Source organism: Ochlerotatus camptorhynchus, unplaced genomic scaffold, assembly GCF_037179485.1.
Source record: "Ochlerotatus camptorhynchus isolate MF236.1 unplaced genomic scaffold, CSIRO-AGI_Acam_v1.1 ptg000317l, whole genome shotgun sequence".
In the NCBI taxonomy this organism is placed as follows: domain Eukaryota; kingdom Metazoa; phylum Arthropoda; class Insecta; order Diptera; family Culicidae; genus Ochlerotatus; species Ochlerotatus camptorhynchus.
In genome coordinates, this window is record NW_027040805.1 from 720,468 (window position 1) to 742,019 (window position 21,552).

The window sequence follows — 21,552 nt, forward strand, 5'->3', positions numbered from 1 at the left end:
AAAAGATGTTAGTTGAATACTTCCAAACGCAAGCGTTTATTATGATGATAGATTATTATAAACCATAATTCTAGCAGTTCCATCCGGCGATACAGGTTGGTGGCATATTGGATGGTGGACATTCGTTGGTATCACAGGGGTTTGGTCTGCATTCCATAGTCGGATCGCAGCATGCAAACCACGGCCAATCACACACTTGTTTAGCAACATTGAAATGCAGTCCTGGAGGGCACATCATTTCACACGCTCTTCCGGTTTCACACTTGTAGTACTTGGAACAATTGTTGTGGCGGAGAAGTAATGGCTTCGGTGGGTTAAATAGTGGACATAGTGGGTTTGGATCACAGTTGTCACAGTTGTTTCCTCCTCCGCTGCAAGGTGGTGTTGGGGTAGGACAGATTATTGGTGGGCATGGTCCTGGTGGTGGTGGTGGTGGTGGTGGTGGTGGTGGTGGTGGTGGCGGTGGTGGTGGCGGTGGTGGTTGTGATCCGTCACAACCACTTCCTGGACCGCATGGGTCAGGCATGCAGGGAACAGATGGATCACAGCAAGCATGTTGAGGCCAATCGCAGGCCATCTTGACGCTGTTGAAGTGTAGTCCAGCTGGGCAGTCGTATGTACAGGCACGACCGTCGTGACATTTCAAGAATTTCGCACAGATGGTATGTGGAAGCAGTACTGCCTTGATAGGATTGTACGGTGGGCACCGTGGGTCCAGAGGGCAATTAATCAGACATGTCGTTGTAGTGCAAGGGGCCTGCGCTCTGATAGTGACGCCGCAAAGGGCAATCACTAGAAATAATAATTTCATATTCAATTTCACTACAACGGACATATACCGCTGCTGCTATGAATCAAGAATAAACCAAACCGATACTAACTTCTCCTTTGTGCACAACTGGTTTTTATACAGATTTTGTGATTTCGCCAAAATAGATAGTTCACTCAAAACATTATCTTTGTCAAAATTTCACGAGAACTTGACACAATGTCAAAACAAAAAGATATGAACACGGAACTAGAATTCAATCGGCAGAAGCAACCTAGTCGAGAAAAGTGATTCATGTGCACTATTATAAAGCTTCTACTTAGCGATCTTGTTGCAGAAGGCCATGTAGATTTGTTTACGACAGTTCAATGTGTTGACGTAGCTAAGTTGTAATGACGAGGTTGGCCAATAATTCGGTCGTCTAGAGTTCGAGTTCAGGTTCTGGTGGTGTGGTGTAGTGAGTAACAATTTGATGGTGTGCTTTATAACTAATTTCTCAGCTAAATAAAATCAATAAATTCCTCCATCAAAAAACGTAGACAATATTTAACTCTGCTTCAAAATAAAGCTGAGCAGTGGATGATCGTAAAATGGTTGAATAAGCGCCTTTGAAGTACACACACAACTAAACAGTAGAATAGCAACAGTATAGAAGCGTAAATGGATATGCAATAAGAGCTTGTCACAACCGTCCCAACAGCCATACACTAGCAGAAATTTTGAAAACGACCGCTTCATCTTCCCAAACCACTCCAAAAAGCAACAACACATTCCACCTCCTGCCAGATGATGATCAGGGCTCTGACTCAGAGGTTGGTGAGAGTAGTCCTTTTGTCTTTAACGGCAACACGAGGAAGCGGTCCAAAACAAACGTCACCCAAAAACCTCGTAAGGCCTCTCGTACGGACTCTCAACCTACCTTGACAAATTTAAGAGGTAGCGGAAATGTAGCAAAACCCCCACCACCGGGATTTCAAGTTTGTAATTTTAACAAAGACTTTCCGCCACTTCCGGGATCATCTAAAACCCCAGATATCCCAGTTTTTCAGCCAGAAAATCAGCTAAATAACCAGCAAGAACATGATGCCATGTTCACGTTTTCTGGAATTGTGGAGAGCATCTTCAATATATTCAACGTCTCTGACTCAACTAGGAACATTATTAATTTAGTGCTTCCACTTGTGAAAACTCTTTTGAAGCAACTAGCTTCTAGGTGGTCCTTCCTTGCATCGATCATATCTTTTGATGGATAATTTTCCGAATGAGGTCGGAGATATGATCTCTCTTCTTCAGTGGAACTGCAGAAGTCTTATACCGAAACTTGACGCATTAAAATTTTTAGTTCACAACTCACTTTGTGACGCATTTGCTCTTTGTGAAACATGGCTTTCTTCAGACACCGATCTCCCTTTCCACGATTTTAACATTATTCGCCTTGATCGAGCAGATTCGTATGGAGGGGTGCTTCTAGGGATTAATAAGCTCCATTCCTTTTATAGAATCGATCTGCCTTCCGTGACAGGCATTGAAGTTGTCGCGTGTCAGGTAAATATTCGAGGTAAAAGCCTCAGTATTGCCTCAGTATATTTTCCTCCGAGAACTGCGATTTCTCGCCAAGGTCTCTCAGATATCTGCTCAGTTTTATCTGAGCCTCGGTTGATCTTAGGAGATTTTAACTCTCACGGTACAGGCTGGGGGGAACTGTACGACGACAACCGCTCAACCTTGATATACGACATGTGCGACATCTTCAAAATGACAATTCTGAACACCGGGGAAGCAACACGAGTAGCCAAACCTCCAGCAAGAGTAAGCAGATTAGACCTCTCACTTTGTTCGAGTCCACTAGCGTTGGATTGCTCGTGGAAAGTAATCCAAGATCCCTACGGTAGTGATCATTTGCCAATCAAAATTTCTATTACCAATGGTTCATCTTCCACTCGCTCGGTTGACATCGCGTACGACCTCACGAAAAACATCGACTGGAAAAAATTTGCGGCCACGGTTCTCGGTGGTATTGAATCGGTTGAGATACTCCCTCCGCTGGATGAGTACTCCTTTTTATCGCGACTTATCGTTGACTGCGCTCTTCAAGCACAGACGAAACGCGTTCCGGGTGTTTCCATTCGCAGACGACCTCTCACTCCGTGGTGGGATAAGGATTGCACCAACGCGAACAGCGAGAAGTCCGCCGCGTTTAAACGCTTCCGCAAACACGGTAAGGTCGGGGATTTCGAGCGGTACACCGACCTCGAGAAAACTTTCAAGGGCTTGATTAAAGCCAAGAAACGCGGTTACTGGCGTCGGTTCGTCGATGGTTTGTCGCGAGAGACTTCCATGAGAACACTCTGGAATGTCGGCAGGAGAATGCGAAACGCGTCATCACCGGTCAACGAAGACAAGGAGTACTCAGACAGTTGGATATTCAGCTTCGCGCGGAAAGTTTGCCCGGATTCGGTGCCGGTTCAAACCAACGTTCGTGATCGTCCGTCGGGTAATAACGAAATAGATTCTCCGTTTTCGATGGTGGAATTCTCACTTGCTCTCCTCTCATGTAACAACTCAGCTCCAGGAATGGATAGAATCAAGTTTAACTTGCTCAAAAATCTCCCAGACGTCGCGAAGAGACGCTTGTTGAACTTATTCAATCAATTTCTGGAGCACAACATTGTTCCGGATGATTGGAGGCAAGTAAGAGTTATCGCCATTCGAAAACCCGGTAAACCCGCGTCGGATTATAACTCGTACCGTCCCATCGCGATGCTGTCCTGTATACGGAAATTGTTGGAGAAAATGATTCTTTTTCGTCTAGACAAATGGGTCGAGTCGAATGGTTTACTTTCAGATACGCAATTTGGATTTCGGAGAGGCAAAGGAACGAGCGACTGTCTTGCGTTGCTTTCAACTGAAATTCAACTGGCCTATGCGCAAAAACAGCAAATGGGTTCAGTTTTCTTGGACATTAAGGGGGCTTTTGATTCTGTTTGTATCGATGTCCTTTCGGATAAACTCCACGATAGTGGGCTTTCACCAATTATGAACAACTATTTGAGCCACTTGTTGTCTGAGAAATATATGAGCTTTTCTCATGGAAACTCGACAACTTCACGAATTAGTTACATGGGTCTCCCCCAGGGCTCATGTTTAAGCCCCCTTCTTTATAATTTTTATGTCAAAGACATTGATGGTTGTCTTGATGAAAATTGCTCGCTAAGGCAGCTTGCAGATGACGGCGTTGTGTCTGTTATAGGGCCAAGTGCACTGGACCTGCAAGGACCATTGCAAGATACCTTAGACAACTTGTCTACTTGGGCTTTGAAGCTGGGTATCGAATTCTCTCCGGAGAAAACTGAGTTGGTTGTTTTTTCTAGGAAGCACCATCCTGCACAGTTACAGCTTCAGCTAATGGGTAAAACAATCACTCAAAGTATTTCTTTTAAGTATTTAGGTGTCTGGTTCGATTCCAAATGCACATGGGGAAAACATATTGCGTATCTGAAACAAAAATGCCAGCAAAGAATTAATTTTCTTCGTACAATTACTGGAACTTGGTGGGGAGCACACCCGGAAGATCTGATCAGGTTGTATCGAACAACCATCTTGTCGGTTCTAGAGTACGGTAGCTTCTGCTTTCAATCCGCGGCAAAAACACATATCTTGAAGCTGCAACGGGTTCAATACCGTTGCCTCCGAATCGCGCTTGGCTGTATGCACTCGACGCATACGATGAGCCTCGAAGTACTCGCGGGTGTTCTCCCACTGACAGATCGTTTCGCGGAACTGTCCTTCCGGTTTCTTATCCGTTGTGAAGTAATGAACCCATTGGTAATAGAAAATTTTGAGAAGCTACTCGACAGAAATCCTCAAACAAGATTCATGAGTTTGTACTATGAGTACATGACGCTGGAGGTTGGTCCTTCTTCATTAATCTCCAATCGTGATTGCTTTCAAGCCTTCTATAGTTCCTCTGTAAATTTTGATCTGACCATGATGCAAGAAATCCATGGAATACCAGATCACCATCGGTCGATGGTTGTTCCCTCAATTTTCGCAATCAAGTACCACCATGTAAGTAACGATAAAAGATTTTTCACAGATGGGTCAACCATAAATGCTTCCACTGGATTTGGTGTATTTAATCAATTTCATAGCGCCTCTTATAAACTGCAGAAACCATGCTCAGTATACGTTGCGGAACTCGCAGCTATATTTTACGCAGTAGAGCGAATCGCCTCACTACCGTCTGACCATTATTTTATTTTTACGGATAGTCTTAGCTCATTGGAGGCTATTCGTTCAATGAGGCCGATGAAGCACTCCTCGTATTTCCTGCCTGAAATACGATCTAAACTGAGTGCTTTATCTAACTGCTCCTATACTATCACCTTAGCTTGGGTCCCATCTCATTGCTCAATTCCGGGCAATGAGAAAGCGGACTCATTGGCTAAGGTGGGCGCTATGGAAGGCGATATTTTTGAGCGACAAATCGCCTTCAACGAATTTTTCTCCATTGCTCGTCAGCAAGTCCTCATCAGTTGGCAACAAAAATGGAATGATGGTGAATTGGGAAGATGGTTACATTCTATTCTCCCTCAGGTGTCGAACAAGCCATGGTTCAAAGGGTTGGACATGAGCCGCGACTTTATACGCGTTATATCAAGGCTTATGTCCAATCACTGCTCGTTAGACTCGCATTTCTATCGAATTGGGCTCTCAGGCAGCAATTTATGTGCGTGTGGCAGTGGTTATCACGATATCGAGCACGTTGTTTGGTCATGTACCTTACACCGTGTTGCCAGATCTGAGTTATCCATATCCCTCAGGGCCCGAGGAAAACAACCCGCGATACCCGTTAGAGATGTCTTGGCGAGCCGAGACCTCGACTATTTGAATTTAATTTATGTGTTTTTAAAACGGATAGATTTCAGGATTTAGTAGTTAGTGTCATCTTGTGTTCTCCCAAGTTGTTAGTTGCCCATCGGTGTACCCCCATGTTTGTCTTTTTCATCAGAGTGTCGCCTAGTTCGAGATCAAGAGCACATTGCTCTCCAAACCTTGTGTTCACAATCCCTACCCTGCCATCCATTTGTTACAATTTGTTACCCCTAACCTCGAGATAGCCGCGAGTAATCGGCCTCCGCTTTACTAACGTTAGTTTTAAGTAATTTTGTTATTTAAACAATGAATATCGGCTCCGCAAAGCTACAGCAAATGAGCCTGGAAAAATAAACGAATTATAAAAAAAAAAAAAAAAACAGCCATACACACCAAATTTTGAATCAACCTTCCAGCAAAACGAATTGCTGAACAGAGTCCAGCAAAATTAAGATTTACTGTGAATCCAGCAAACATGTTTGTTTGCTGGATGATCGGTAAAATGCGGGAACTGTCAAATAGATTGCAATTTCGTAAGTGGATTCTTTATCGCAAGTTGATTTATTTTGATTGTTTGATACTAGTTTTGTGTTTTGTTTTGTAATGTGATTTTCCATCATTATTAAAGGTTAATTTGCATACAAATATCCGTTATAACAGTGCATCTATAATGTGACTTCCTTTTTATTTATTTGCAGGAAGAAGTGGATAATGGTCGGCGTTTACATTCATCGTTTTTGATACTATTTCTTCGATTTCCATGAATTTATCGCTACATAATTTGAAATACAGCTATGATGCTAAAGTGTGAAATAAATTAAGTTTGAATTACAATTACTTTGATAGTTTCTCAAAATAATACTTTACTAATTTTGCTGATCAAACAGCAAAATAAATTCCTCTTCTGTATTACTGAACAACCAGCAAATTTTGCTGGTTCTACAGTAAAGTTCTGTCATTTTTATGTCAGATTATTTTGCTGGAGGGATTGCAGGATTTCCAGCTCGGTAAAATCCAGCAAAGTTTTGCTGGTTTCCAGCGAAATAAAAATAGTGTGTTAGTAGCTGGGGGCCTCATAGCCTAGTCAGTAGAGGCACGGTATTACCAAGCCGGAGGCGGCGGGTTCGATTCCCGGTCCGTTCGAGGGAATCTTGCAGGTTGGAAATTTTCTCGACTTCCCTGGGCATAGAGTATCATTGTGCTTGCCACACAATATACAAATTCATGCATTGGTAATTGGCATCGAAAGCTCTCAATTAATAACTGTGGAAGTGCATTTAGAACACTAAGTTGAGAGCACGCAATAAGCTAATATGCGTTAAGCAATAAGTTTGAAATGCGAATAAGAAGAAGAAGAAGTGTTAGTAGCTGACTAAGTTCTCCAGATTTGCTTGTAGGGGTCCACCAATTTGATATTTGTCGATCGATTTTTTCTAGTTTCATAACTAGAACTTCTGAATGAGTACAAAAAAAAGGTTTTTGAGAACTTCGTGCAAAAATTTGACTGGTTGAAACCAGATACCAGCGAGAATAGCTTCCTTACCAAATTGATTTCCTATGCAAGTGATCAATCTTGATGTGAATTTCGCGTATAACCACGAGGAGCATTTCTTAGATTAGATAAGCTTAGCTAAGCTTAGACTGACTGCACATATCAATGGTTGCTGCTCGGTGATTGTTCAGAATCAGTGAAATTGTACAATGAATCAACTGAATCGAGCTGGGAGTGACCGTCCATTCTTATTGTACAAGTTTCAGTGACTCCATATTTTGTAGATCAATAACGGCGCCGGCCGCGTCCTTGCAATCAGGTGGGAGTAGGGAATGAATATTAGAGTGACCTTTGTTGTTTGTGGGCCGTGTTTACCTCTGCACCCCAACAAAAGACACACGAAAGGAGATTTTGTTAGTAAGTGATGCGACCATGGTTTTAAATGAATCAGTGTTATCATGCATTATACTTGGATTTGCCTGAAGCCTAAATAAACGTTCCATCATCGAATAGCTAAAAATAAACTCAGAGCATGAGCATGAGCAAAATTGAGCGCCCGCGACTGCCAACAACAAAGAGCTGAAAACCAATTCAAACAAATCAAATCAACAGACAAAACCAGGATGAAATTATGAACCTATCAGACACTATAATGATAATTTTTATTTGTAAGAAGCAATAATAGGTGGTAAAGTTTGGGTATGACATATACAATTTTGTCAATTTTGCTTTCAGAAGGTCACAACCAGCGATTTTAGGATCGCTGATTGCTCGCTCATCGCGTTGCTCATCGTTACAGCTAATCGCTATTGTGACCCTCCCAAAGCTGAGTTTACAGGTTTTGTGTGTCGCATTCAAATTTTTCCTTCTCTTCTTGCATCTTGTTAATAAGAATTAACATTAAAATATTTCATAGCTTCATAAACCGAAAAATGGCATTTTAGCTGTAATGAGCATTTGCAAGCTTGAATCTAATGATGTTCCGTTATCGAAGAGCTGGAAGAAAACTTAAATAATTTAAATCAATAGATCCAGTCTTAATGAAGGCTGAAAAACGAGAATAATTATACAGCCACGACCCCATTTTGTTAGCTATCAAAGTATGTGTATATCTTAAACAACCATCTTGAAGGAGGATTTTTTTTTTCTTTGGTTTGTTTTCCGTCGATCTTCTTTCCGTGCTGAGCACCAATGCTACCGACGCCAGGGAGGCACAGCTCCCACACCTGGCACCCATCAACTCATGAACCGAGGACCAACGGCTTTACTCCCCTTCCAAAGGAAGCCGTGATCAGAGATGTTATGCCTCAGAACATCCCGGCGGCGCCGACTGGGATTGAACCCAGGCCTCCTGGGTGAGAGGTAATCACGCTTACCACTACACCACCGGTGCCACTGAGGAGGAAGATATGAAATCACAATGATGTGGAGTTACTGAAAAATAACAGTCTGATGCGCGGAGAGGGGATCGGGTCATACACAGCTAAAAAAAAGTAGTGTAAATTTCCGTTACTATGATGCACATAAATGGAGCGTCATAAATCATACATATTTACATTATAAATCGTGTATATTTATGTGACATGTCATGCAATATTCCATATATTGTATGCAACTTTCCACCTTTGTTTGCAACATTTCTTGCAAGCTGCTAGTTTACGTGAAAAGGAAATTTACATGCATGAATTTTTGCATGCATGGATGTTTACATCACCAGTAAAATTCAGATTTTTTTAGTGTGTAACTGTAATGTGAATATTAGGAAGATTTATCATCATCAAACTATTCTTGAATTAACCTGGAAGAATGTTTGTGAATACACTGGAGTTGCTTTTTACGCGGTTTTTTTTACACGGTTTTTTTTACGCGGTTTTTTTTACGGGGATTTCGGAATTTACGCGGTTTTTTTTTACGCGGATTCCGGAATTTACGCGGTTTTTTTTTTACGCGGATTTTGGTTTTTTTTACGCGGATTTCAGAATTGGCGGTATATCGCTTTTTACGCGGTTTTTTCTTACACGGTCTTTTTTTACGCGGTTTTTTTTACGCGGATTTCGGAATTTACGCGGTTTTTTTTACGCGGATTCCGGAATTTACGCGGTTTTTTTTACGCGGGACGTATCACCCGCGTAAAAAGCGACTCCAGTGTAATTGTTATACAGATAAATTAAATTGATTAACTAAATGGTTCAAACAACAACTCCAGCCTGTAGAAAAGATGAAAATAGGGAATCTTTACAATGTGGATCCTACGCTATTCCACTATCGATAGGCTGAAAGTATTCAGTCTACACAGCAAAAAAATAATTTTGATATCACATCAAAGTGGATGCACTACAATCATGTCGAAAATTTCATGTAATTTTTATGACCACATAAATAAACAAATGCAGTAAAAGCAGCGTAATGTTAGTTCATGCATTGTATTAATGATAATTTTGACCTTTTTAGCAAGTAATATTACACCATATTTTCGACATGATTGTAGTGCATCCACTTTGACGTGATATCACAATTATTTTTTTGCTGTGTAGATCAATAGATTTAGCTATTTGAACCTAAGCTGGAAAGGAAGGAAAAATATACGAATCACTTCCATCGTAGTAAAGATGTACCACATACCAAGCCATACCCAACAAACAATTGCCTACTGAAGAAACGACTTCTTGACGATTTTATTCCACTTCATGCTTAATAATCGTTGTACTATTTTTAATAATAACTTCTGTTCAGGCTTTGTTCACACAAATCTGGAGAATTTATTCAACCACAACATCGAAATATTTGGTGTTGAATAAGGTATGTCGAGAAGCTATTATTCGACTACGAAAGTTATAACAGAGCTTATTCGATCAAATTTTAAATTATTTAGCGTTTATTAGACACCATTACTTTCTTAAACAGCGATGGTATAAAGGTGTAGTAGTAGACGCTTGATTCTCATGTGAAATAATGTTTAATTAGACACTATATTATACATTTATTAAACGATTACTTAACTACGAGATAATTATTCCGAAAATAAGAACGGGACAGAGCAGGGTTGTTCTTGTTTGGTGATTATTTGTTGGTGTCATTATTTCTGTCGAAGCACGCACCAGATACTAGAAAATTTATTATATACATACATACATACATACACACATGTCGTTAGATGGGATTCGAACCATGACCTTCCGATCAAAAGCCGCTTGCCTTGCCATCTGACCTATCCTAGAATACATCATATGGGCAGCTAAATAAGCAATAAAAGCTTGAATCTGAATACATATTAGCAGTCCTAGCCGTAACTCTAGCTAGTTCAAGGAGATGTGAGAATGATTAACTCATTCATAGTTGTTTAACATGAGACCAACGTTACCTCTCTCTCTCTCTCTCTCATTTCGATGGAAAGGATGCTATTCTTTTCGATAGATCTATGAATTGGTTGTCGTGAGTGATACAATCTATGATTACGATTTAAATTAATAAGGCGTTGAAAATAAATAAATAAAAAAGGGTTGAGGTTGGGATTGAACTCGTGACCTTCTACTTGGAGAGTGGAAACGGTAACCACTATGCTACCAATTTCGTTTTGTTGTTAGCCTGAAGCAGTGTTGTGGAATAATGAATGAATACGCCGTTTGTAAAGCATTTACAAAGCATGAAATTAAAACATGGTGGTATAAGAGCTATTTTGCTGACTGTATTCACAATTATTCAGTTATATTGTTTAGCAATGCAATGAAATCTAATAATGGGGCTAAAAAACATTTATTGGACGTCTAATAAAGCATTTTATTAATTCAATTGAAAACAGTCGAATTAAAGCGACAATGTATGTACAAATTACACTTATTCAGATTGTTATTAGATCAAACTTCTGGTTCTGAATCAGGAAGAGAGTCAACGTTTATAAAGCTTTTAATAAGTAAATTAATCATATCAGAGCAAACGGTGGAATAAAGGCACATCTATCGATCTCAATGAGCTTTTTTCAGCACATAATTCGACATCCTGTTTTATTCAGCATTGTACATTGTTATACAGCATTTATTCAATGTGTATGCTTATTTGTGACTTTGAATTGTTTGTTGGGTATGTTCGTCATATAAACGTTAAACATACACTAGAGAAAATCAAATGATGTTATCAGTCCGCATCGTGCTCTCTTGCCGTGCGGATCTATTTGCTTTTTGTTGAAGGAAGTGCTACTACTACCTAAAACTACAACAAATTTAAACACTTTTCAGTGCTCAATATACCTGTAAATTTTTCTACATTGTTTGACTCTTATTCCTCTTCGATCCTTGTTTGGACTCAACCTGAGGTAATCCTTCTTGGATATCGATTTGGAAAATTCCTCTTCGATCCTTCAGATTCTTATAGTAATCTGCTTGGAAGTCGATTTGGATACAAAATTTACTGCTGCCATGGCGCAAAAGAAAAGGGAAATCTCTTGATCCCCCTCCTGATGAAATTAATTTGAGCAATCAATTTGATTTGCTCAAGGATGATGAGAATGATCCATCATCCAGGAAAAAATCTAGTAAACTTTCCCGGCTTAATGCCAAGAAGGAAAAGATTCCCCCTATTGTGATAACCACTTCCGATTTCCATGCTCTTCGCATGGAACTTTTGAACTTTAAGTTTTCACTACAAATTGGACGTCGGGGTGAATGCCGTGTATTGGCTGAAACCTTGGACGGATTTAAATGTCTTCTCAAGTATCTTAGGGCCTGTTCATAAACTACGTAGACAGTTTTTGGGGATTCTTGACCCCCCCCCTCCCCCTGCGTAGACAATTGTCCATACAAAAAAATTAAAAATTGTATGGGCCGTGGATAATTGTCAACCCCCCCCCCCCCCTAAACTGTCTACGTAGTTTATGGACAGCCCCTTATTGAGAAGCAGCACAATTTTTTTACTTACGACACCAAAACTGAACGTGTGTTCAAGGTTGTCATGAAAGGACTGCTCGGTGGTGAATCCTTGGATCAGATCAAAGATGAACTGGCAAAATTACTTGGAGTTGTGCCACTCCAAGTAATCAAAATGAAAATGAAATCCCGTTCTGGCGATTCGCGCAACGGGATTTATAATGATTTTTATTTAGTTCACTTCAAGTCTAGTGAACGAAACAACCTTAAGGCCTTGGAAAAAGCTAGCCTTATGCTTAATATTCGAGTGAAGTGGGAACACTTCAGGAAGACTGGAGGAAATTTCCAAAACCTCACCCAGTGCCGTAAGTGCTGGGGATGGTGTCACGGAACAAAAAATTGCTACATGTCAGCTAAATGCATGAATTGTGGAGATTCCTCTCACGCAAAGGACGACTGTCCTGTGAAGGAAGATCCTAAACAAATTAAATGTTCAAATTGTGGTGAAATTCACAAATACAAATCAAGCGATCCTACAATCTCGTTCAAAGCTACATGTAGGAAACGCTCCACGTTAACGACCAGGTATAAATTCCTCTGCTGTTAACAGCGGTTAGCGAGGAACAAATTCTACATTCGTACCCGTAGGTACAAATATCACCCCTGCTTCATATTCTTCATCTATACCTACTTCCCTCGCTGCTAACAATGTTCAGCGAGTTAATGGAGCTACCTATGCTCCTATTGAAATGGGTAGAAATCAAAATACTAACCAACGTATTTCTAACGGAAATTTTTAAAATTTTGACTTAGGAAGCATTACTGCTCCTAAAATGGATTTTTTTGAGAAATTATTAATTGAAATGATTTCTGATATGCCTAAATCTAACTCCATGTTTGATGCTATTCAAACTGGAGTAAAATTTGCGAACAATAATGTCATGACTTTAAAGTTCTGCAATCGATTTTAAATCATTAAATATTTTAAATTGGAATTCTCGATCTCTTAAAGATTATGAATACGAGCTATTTAACTTTTCGAGAGTTCAGAACGTGCATGTTGCAGTTATAACTGAAACGTTCCTTAAACCTGACCATATTTCATTTATAGAATTGATCGTCTTGATGGACCTTGTGGTGGCGTTGTAATTGTAAGATGGGGGGATGTAAGATTCGCTTACAATTATGTGGGATTCATCATCAGAGGATGTTAGTGGACACCGCATGAACCGAAGATGCGATATACCTAGCTGCGGTCTAATGCAAGAAAATTGGAGACCGAAAAATGTAGAGTGTATTAGTGAGGTAAATTAGTTATGTCGTAAAAATAGGAAACAGATTGCCGAATGGACTCGAACCACAAACTTTGCGATTATCAGACCTGTGATTTCTCCACTGCTCTCTCTATGCTTCTGAATATGGATAGCCTAAAAGCAAACATGAAGCGCTCGTTTTCTCGCATACTCGACATCGTATGCTTTTTCTGCTGGAGAGATTCGAGGCAAGCGTGTGCGTCGTTCTACAATGTTCTACAATGTGCGTCGTTCTACAAGCTTACTGGTATAGTCGAAAGTATAGGTAGAACACGAAATAAAAAAAGACAAAAAACCATTACATCGCCTGCATGGTCAATTTCTAACATTCGTTGTGATTTTCATGAACAGAGGATGATAGGAAACGGAACTAACATTCATTGTAATAGATTTTTGATTTGCGTGTACCAGCATGAAATTTCAGGAGCAACTGCAATTCGTGCTAGTTGGCGAGTACACTAGCGCGAGTAAATCCGCACAGATGTAAACACCAGCTAAACACCCCATAAGCAACAGGGGGAAAACATCAGCACAAACAATTCTAAATCAAATTATCGCGCCCAGGACACAAAAACTATTCCAATGCGAGCACCAAAAAACTACACGCCAGCACAAAGATAGTCCGAGCTCTAAAAAAATAAAAGCACGCAGCGGAGCAAAAACACACAACCGTTCCAACGCTTCTCGAAGCAGACTTCTACACAGCAAAAACAAATGTAATATCGATCAACGTAATTCAAGCTGATGTATGAAATAATGATGTAATAGCAAAAAGCAGATACAATATTACATCAATGGATGTAATTTTGTTCGCAAAATCGATGTACATCGTACAACTTAATATTACACAACCGGCGGAATGATCTCTGTGCAGCTGTTTGGATGTAATATTCAACAACTTGTTTTTTCTTTGTATAACCACGAGGAGCATTTTTTGTAGCAAAACTTACCATACGAAATGCTCATTGTTCATTTTCGTCAATAAACTAACACTTCTTCTTTGTGTGTCACCTTTGTATGAAGCGCCTAGTGCTCGCCCTCTAGTTGTGAGTGCTATCAGAAGCAGCATGAAACACCTAATTGTAAAAACGTAACTGATCAACCGTTACGAAATGTCATATTCGAAATTGCAGTCGCTAAAATGACGCAATTCCGTTGATCGTCGTTTTTTTTAGAAAGAGCTTTTTTAGCTGTGCACGGAAACCGCAAAATACGCAAAAATGACAATAAAGGACTCAATTTTGACTATAAAGTGTGCATATTCGACTAAAACTGGACTACACCTAAAATGTGTGTATTTTTTAAACCTTTTATGAGTATCTGTTACTCATAAATGCATAAATTTTATTAATTTTTATTCTAGAATTTCTCATAAATGTGTAAAATTTTAGTCATTTTATGGGTAGTCCCGTTTTCTTTCAAAAATGCTTACTTTATAGTCATAAAAGAGATTTTTGGGATTACCGTGTTCAGCTTCACCCATGCCAGGCACGAAGTTATTGCTGCGTTCGGGTGTAAAGTAAAAACCTTTAAACTCATACTTACCCCAGTTTGGTAATAATCGTAGCTGGTGATTTTTTTAGCTTGATATTGTCGTCGATACAGCTGAAAACTGGATAAACATACTAGCAAAAATCTATTTTACTCTCGTTCTATACGTTATACATAGTGTCGGAAGAAGTGCGCTCTAACTCTGATGACAATAGTAGCGGATGCTTGGAGGAGATCCATTAAATACGTCACACTCTTAGAGGAAGGGGGATTTACAAATGTGAGACAAATTAATGTATTAGCGGTGCCGGTGGTGTAGTGGTAAGCGTGACTGCCTTTCACTCCAAAGGGCCTGGTTTGAATCCCAGTTGGCGCCGTCGGGATTTTTCTGAGCCATACAATCTCTGATCACGATGCCGTTGATATTTATCCACGAAAATCATGCGTGATCATGGGAGAGATTGAGAATAGATTTTTTAATATTTTCTCAACACGGCTTATTTAACTAGACATAAAAAGTAACAAGGACTAAGTTGTGTTCCTTTCGTTACTGAAAAATCCTGTTATGTTAGTTTGAAGCAGTCAGAACTAGGGTTCAGTTCGGTGGTAGATTTTACAACGTAGTGCACCACGAAAAAGTTATATACCACCGTTACATGGAGTCCTATGGGGCCAATACTCTCTTCAATCTGGTTGTACAACCGCTATGGTTTTAAAATGAACGGTACACAAATAAATAAAAATACTTATTACTTATTATTAATATTAAATTCTATGCTTATGAGTAAAAATACGGTGTATGTCACAATATTTGCATAACACCGAACACAACATATCTTGAAGACTCTTCCATTTTCTCAAACGACCGGTATGATACAGGCACAATCGCGTCATCTGCCGCTCAAAGGTAAATACTCCGAATGAATTGGATAGCAAAGTATCCATCCCAAGAAGAGAGGTTTCTGTATTTGCTCATTTATCTATGCGTTGCTTCCACCTTCACTCGAGCACAGCCCAAGTAACATTGCAAGTTTTATGGAGGTTTTAAAGCATGCTATAAGTCTAAATCATGGTCTACAGAACCCTTATAAAACCGAAATTGTTACTTGGGAGTGCTACTGTGTTTGTCGCTCAGATTCAGGCAAAGTTGCCAGTCTTTTTGATATGTTGCCTTCGATTACACCTTGAAATGGCCAATTACGGGTGAAGTGGAGTGCGACGATGTGGAGCTAACTCTACTTGGAAATCATCGTCGCAATTTTAGTTGAAAAGAGACGAACCAGCTAAGGGCTGAAAGTCTCTATAATACAGCGAAAGAAAGAAAAGATGTTAGTTGAATACTTCCAAACGCAAGCGTTTATTATGATGATAGATTATTATAAACCATAATTCTAGCAGTTCCATCCGGCGATACAGGTTGGTGGCATATTGGATGGTGGACATTCGTTGGTATCACAGGGGTTTGGTCTGCATTCCATAGTCGGATCGCAGCATGCAAACCACGGCCAATCACACACTTGTTTAGCAACATTGAAATGCAGTCCTGGAGGGCACATCATTTCACACGCTCTTCCGGTTTCACACTTGTAGTACTTGGAGCAATTGTTGTGGCGGAGAAGTAATGGCTTCGGTGGGTTAAATAGTGGACATAGTGGGTTTGGATCACAGTTGTCACAGTTGTTTCCTCCTCCGCTGCAAGGTGGTGTTGGGGTAGGGCAGATTATTGGTGGGCATGGTCCTGGTGGTGGTGGTGGTGGTGGTGGTGGTGGTGGTGGTGGTGGCGGTGGTGGTGGCGGTGGTGGTTGTGATCCGTCACAACCACTTCCTGGACCGCATGGGTCAGGCATGCAGGGAACAGATGGATCACAGCAAGCATGTTGAGGCCAATCGCAGGCCATCTTGACGCTGTTGAAGTGTAGTCCAGCTGGGCAGTCGTATGTACAGGCACGACCGTCGTGACATTTCAAGAATTTCGCACAGATGGTATGTGGAAGCAGTACTGCCTTGATAGGATTGTACGGTGGGCACCGTGGGTCCAGAGGGCAATTAATCAGACATGTCGTTGTAGTGCAAGGGGCCTGCGCTCTGATAGTGACGCCGCAAAGGGCAATCACTAGAAATAATAATTTCATATTCAATTTCACTACAACGGACATATACCGCTGCTGCTATGAATCAAGAATAAACCAAACCGATACTAACTTCTCCTTTGTGCACAACTGGTTTTTATACAGATTTTGTGATTTCGCCAAAATAGATAGTTCACTCAAAACATTATCTTTGTCAAAATTTCACGAGAACTTGACACAATGTCAACACAAAAAGATATGAACACGGAACTAGAATTCAATCGGGAGAAAGCAACCTCGGTAACACATCAGTCATAATTGTGCTCGAAAGCAGCTACTTGTATAAGCGGTTCGGTTGCTACGCGGTGCTGGATATCAGTAAAATCAACACGGTAATAAAAAACATTATAAAGTATCGACATAATTACCAGCAAAATCGACCAGAATACCAGAAGCCACTAGTTTCCTATGCCAAACTGATGCTCTGGTCAAAATTTGAGTGAAATCGGTTAATGTTTACCCATTTCTCTAGCGGGTTGAAGTTTGTATGGGAAAAATCAGCTAAATCCATGGAGAAACACCATGTCTTCACACTTCCGCCTCTAGGTGGCGTTGTGTACTTGCAATCACCATCAAGTCTGAAATTCTCATAGGAAATTTTATGCCTAACAACTTTGTCGAAGATTGCAAGACGATCCGAGTTGATCTGACAAAGTATTATTAGCATGCTTTGAAGTGATGTCTGACTGATGCTAGGAAAGAGCCTGACACAGTAATGTGAAATTCATCCATTCATGCATTTTGATTATCCAGTATGATCAGAAAAGGGTTGACGCATTAGGGGGGGTACTATATGTTGCACAAAGTGGCGTATTAAGATGCTGAAGAAGGGGGGGGGGTAGGGGACCAGGTGCTAATTTAAAGTAGTACTCGTAGATGACAGTTTAAGCTGAATATTGCATTAGGTTCTAAGTAACATTGATCGATTCTCTTCGTCGACATTCTCTTCCTTTAATAACTTGAGCACACCATCGTTTCTTGTTGTGTTTGTCGTACTAGATACTAGATAAAAGCATAATTTATCGATCTGTGAGCTGAAAATTGCTGAGAATGTCTTGATATGGCCGTGGGGATACAAAGAGAAAGCCGACGAAGATAATCTGTGAATGTTACTTAGGACCTAATGTTGAGGTTGTTGAAGGAAAAGGAGATGTAGCATGGAGGTTAAATCGGTATAATAGTTGTTCAAAATTATTATAGTTTACGGTTATTCTTATTGCAATATATTTTATTATCGACTTATAAACATGCATGCAATACATTAAAAGGAGATTGCCGAATTGTCAAAACCCAACTCAATTGATCGATTTACACATTCCACAACATTTATTACAAATTTCTTAAACAATTATACAAAATAAGATACTTTGAAAGCAAAGTATATTGTCAAATAAATAAAATTAATCCTTTGAAAATAAAACAGCAAAAAAGGTTATCTTCCATTTAATTCCACTTAATAAATTTTGGTATCCATGACAGATACGTATTTCGACTACAATGTGCAGCAGACCCAAGCTCCTCCCCTGATCCTATCCTTCAACAATGTACCCCTCTAACCTCGAGTAAGCCGCGAGTAATCGGCCCAACTCCTACTAGACATAGAATTAAGTGAATTTTGTTACAAACAGTGAACAATGAATTATTGGCTCCGTAAAGCTAACGCGATTGAGCCTTCCAAATAAACGAAATGGATAAAAAAAATACAATGTGCAGTCTTCATCAGTGTCATTCCCACTGAAGAACTTATCAAAAGTCAAGATCACAGGTATAAAAATGAAACTACAATGTGTTGAATCGGAACCTACCTAACTAATAAAAACCAAAGATTTAAGTAAACTAAAGGAGAAAAATCTATACAACTCTCTAATAAGGAAAATCCCAAAGGTGGTAGCCATCATAGTGAAGTAATGAAGTTGGGTTGTTAGCGGAATGCTTAAATAAAACAACAAAAAAGGTTATCTTCCATTTAATTCCACTTAATAAATGTTGGTATCCATGACAGATACGTATAGATTTTTTTGCTGTTTTATTTAAGGATGCCACTAACAACCCAACTTCATTACTTCACCTTTGAAAATGTTCTGCGGTTTGGATTTGGGAACTGGAGACGAGGATTTGCAGCTACTTGCAGTAAATATTGAAGCTGGTCTTATTTTTTTTGTTATTTTGCCGCAAGATTTTTGCATAAGCACGTTCTGCACAATCATTTATTAAAAGTAATTTTTCTACCATATTTGTAGTCCACAAAATTCTCACATGTTTCTAGATCCTCTTTCAAGAAGTTTGTAGAAATCCCAGTAACTTCAAAAAATGGATACTGCGTAAAACAGTTTTGCAGTTCTATCGAACGAAAAGTTTCAATTGACTTTATTTTGTCGAATTTTACTGCCTTTTCTGTTTTGCATAGATAGAATCATTGTTTTTTTTTTTTGTTTTTTTCAGGCACTGTATTGTCAAATAAAGACATCGCCACGTTTTGCTCCGTCAGGTACCACAAATGATTGGAAAACTTCAAAGCTGCTGAATAATAGATATTTTCTCCGTCACCTTCACACCGGTCGCCGATACGTACCAAAATGAAACTGTTACTCCACGTTTGCTGTACTGCAGTATACATGAAGTACCAATTTCAGGTGAAATGGGGCATTGAGATGTGTGTAATTGAAAATTAGAAGTGGAAGCCCAACAAACAATCGTCTATTGAAAAAACTTCTTGGCCATTTTATTCAACTGTATGCTTAATAGTACTTGTATTATTTCAAATAATAACTTCTGTTCAGGCTTTGTTCACACAAGTCTGGAGAATTTATTCGACCACAACATTGAACTACTTAGTGTTGTATAAGGTATGTCGAGAAGCTTTTATTCGACTTATACGAGTTGTAACAGAGGTTTATACGATAAAATTTTTGATCATGCAGCGTTTATTAGACATAACTGCTTCCGTAAAACAGTGATATGCTCTGTATACGCTTGATTCTTATGTGAAGTAACGTTTAATTATACATTATTATGTATTTATCAAACGATTATTTAACCGTGGGAAAAATTAACCCGACTGTATGCTTAATGCGACGGAGACAGGGAAGGGTGTGTTTTCTTATGTGATTGTACTCATAATTTTATTTCTGACGTGGCTCGCACCACACAGATATTAGAAAATTTATTAAATACTTATACATATAAATGTCGTTGCATGGGATTCGAACCATGTACCTTCCGATCACCAGTCGCTTGCCTTGTCATCTGATCTATCCTAGAATTAATCATATGGGCAACTCAATAACCAATAAAAGCTTGCTTGAAAGTAAATACCAATCACGCCCCGTAACGTGGGTAGATCACCTTTTCGTGGTACGTTACGGGATGTAAGATCTACCACCGATTCCTAGTCCTGACTTCTTCAAACTAGGGGAACAGGATTTTTCAGTAATCAAAGGAACACATCTTAGTCCTTGTTACTTTTTATGCCTTGTTGATAGTGATAAGTCCTCGGGTTGCCTGGACCGAGGATGATCTTGAAACAAGGAAAAAATGAGTTAGTTAGTCTTCACCTATGTGATTCCTAATCTTCTAATCGTTGTTCCCTAGTTTGAAGTGGTTAAGACTAGGGTTCTGATGCATGGTCATTATCGGTGTCAAAGTTTGTTTTTGTTGTTAAGGAATCCAATTTTGACTGACAAAGGGGCGCGCCTTTGGAGGGTGTTCCAACTCCGAAGGGTATAAATAGCGGAACCTTTCAGTTAGAATCGATTCCTTGCGATGAAGGCAAGAATGACAACTGTATCAAAACCGAATACTTCATCATTTCTCAATAGTGATGGAGTAATACGACATGCACTAAACTAAGGACACGGGATATACTACAATAGATCAAATTACTGGTGGCAGTGGTGTTAAGTCCCGAACAGATGAAAAAAAAATACCAATCAGCATTCCCGATCGTAACTCTAGCTCCTTCAAGGCCCTGTGGGAATGATTAATTCATTCATCGTTGTTTTAAATGAGATCAATGTTACCTCTTCACCTCTTAAAGTCGAAAGAAATGATGTTCGATTATATTCCAATGCATTCATTGTCGTGAGTCATGTGATCGGTGATTACTATTTAAATTAATCAGACGTAGAACACAAAAAAGGGTTGAGCTTGGGATTGAACTCACGACCTTCTACTTGGAAAGCGGAAACGGTAACTACTACTCTACTGATTTCGTCTTCTTGCTAGACTGAACCAGTGTTGTCGAATAATGAATCTAATATGTCTTTTATAAAACATTTACAAATGTGATTACAACATGGGCGCATAGTGGTATAATAGCTATTATGCTGACTGTATTCACCTTTATTCAGCAATATTGTAAAGCAATGCAATGAAATCTAATATTGGAGCTGGAGAACATTTATTAGACGTCTTATAAAGCATGATATCAAATCAATTGAAAACAGTCGAATTAAAGTGTCAATGTATGTACAAATTACACTTATTCAGTTTTGTTATTAGATTAAACTTCTGACGTGGAATTGAGAAGAAATTTAACACTTTTACAGCTTTTAATAAGTAAATTAATCAGATCAGAGCCAACAGTGGAATAAATGTGCATCTATCGATTTTAATGAGCTTTTTT

General features: G+C 39.5%; 1 protein-coding gene across 1 annotated transcript in view; it reads right to left on the minus strand.

Moving 5' to 3' along the window:
- The window catches only part of LOC135707765 (multiple epidermal growth factor-like domains protein 6), a 76,234-nt gene extending 59,286 nt beyond the window's left edge, over positions 1–16,948 (minus strand). The window contains exons 1-2 of the mRNA XM_065229646.1: positions 16,194–16,948; positions 76–847 (exon numbers count right to left, since the gene is read on the minus strand). Coding sequence (XP_065085718.1) covers positions 76–847; positions 16,194–16,931 — 1,510 coding nt within the window. The 5' untranslated portion in view covers positions 16,932–16,948. The remainder of the gene's footprint in view (positions 1–75; positions 848–16,193) is intronic.
- Between the last annotated feature and the right edge of the window lie 4,604 nt (positions 16,949–21,552).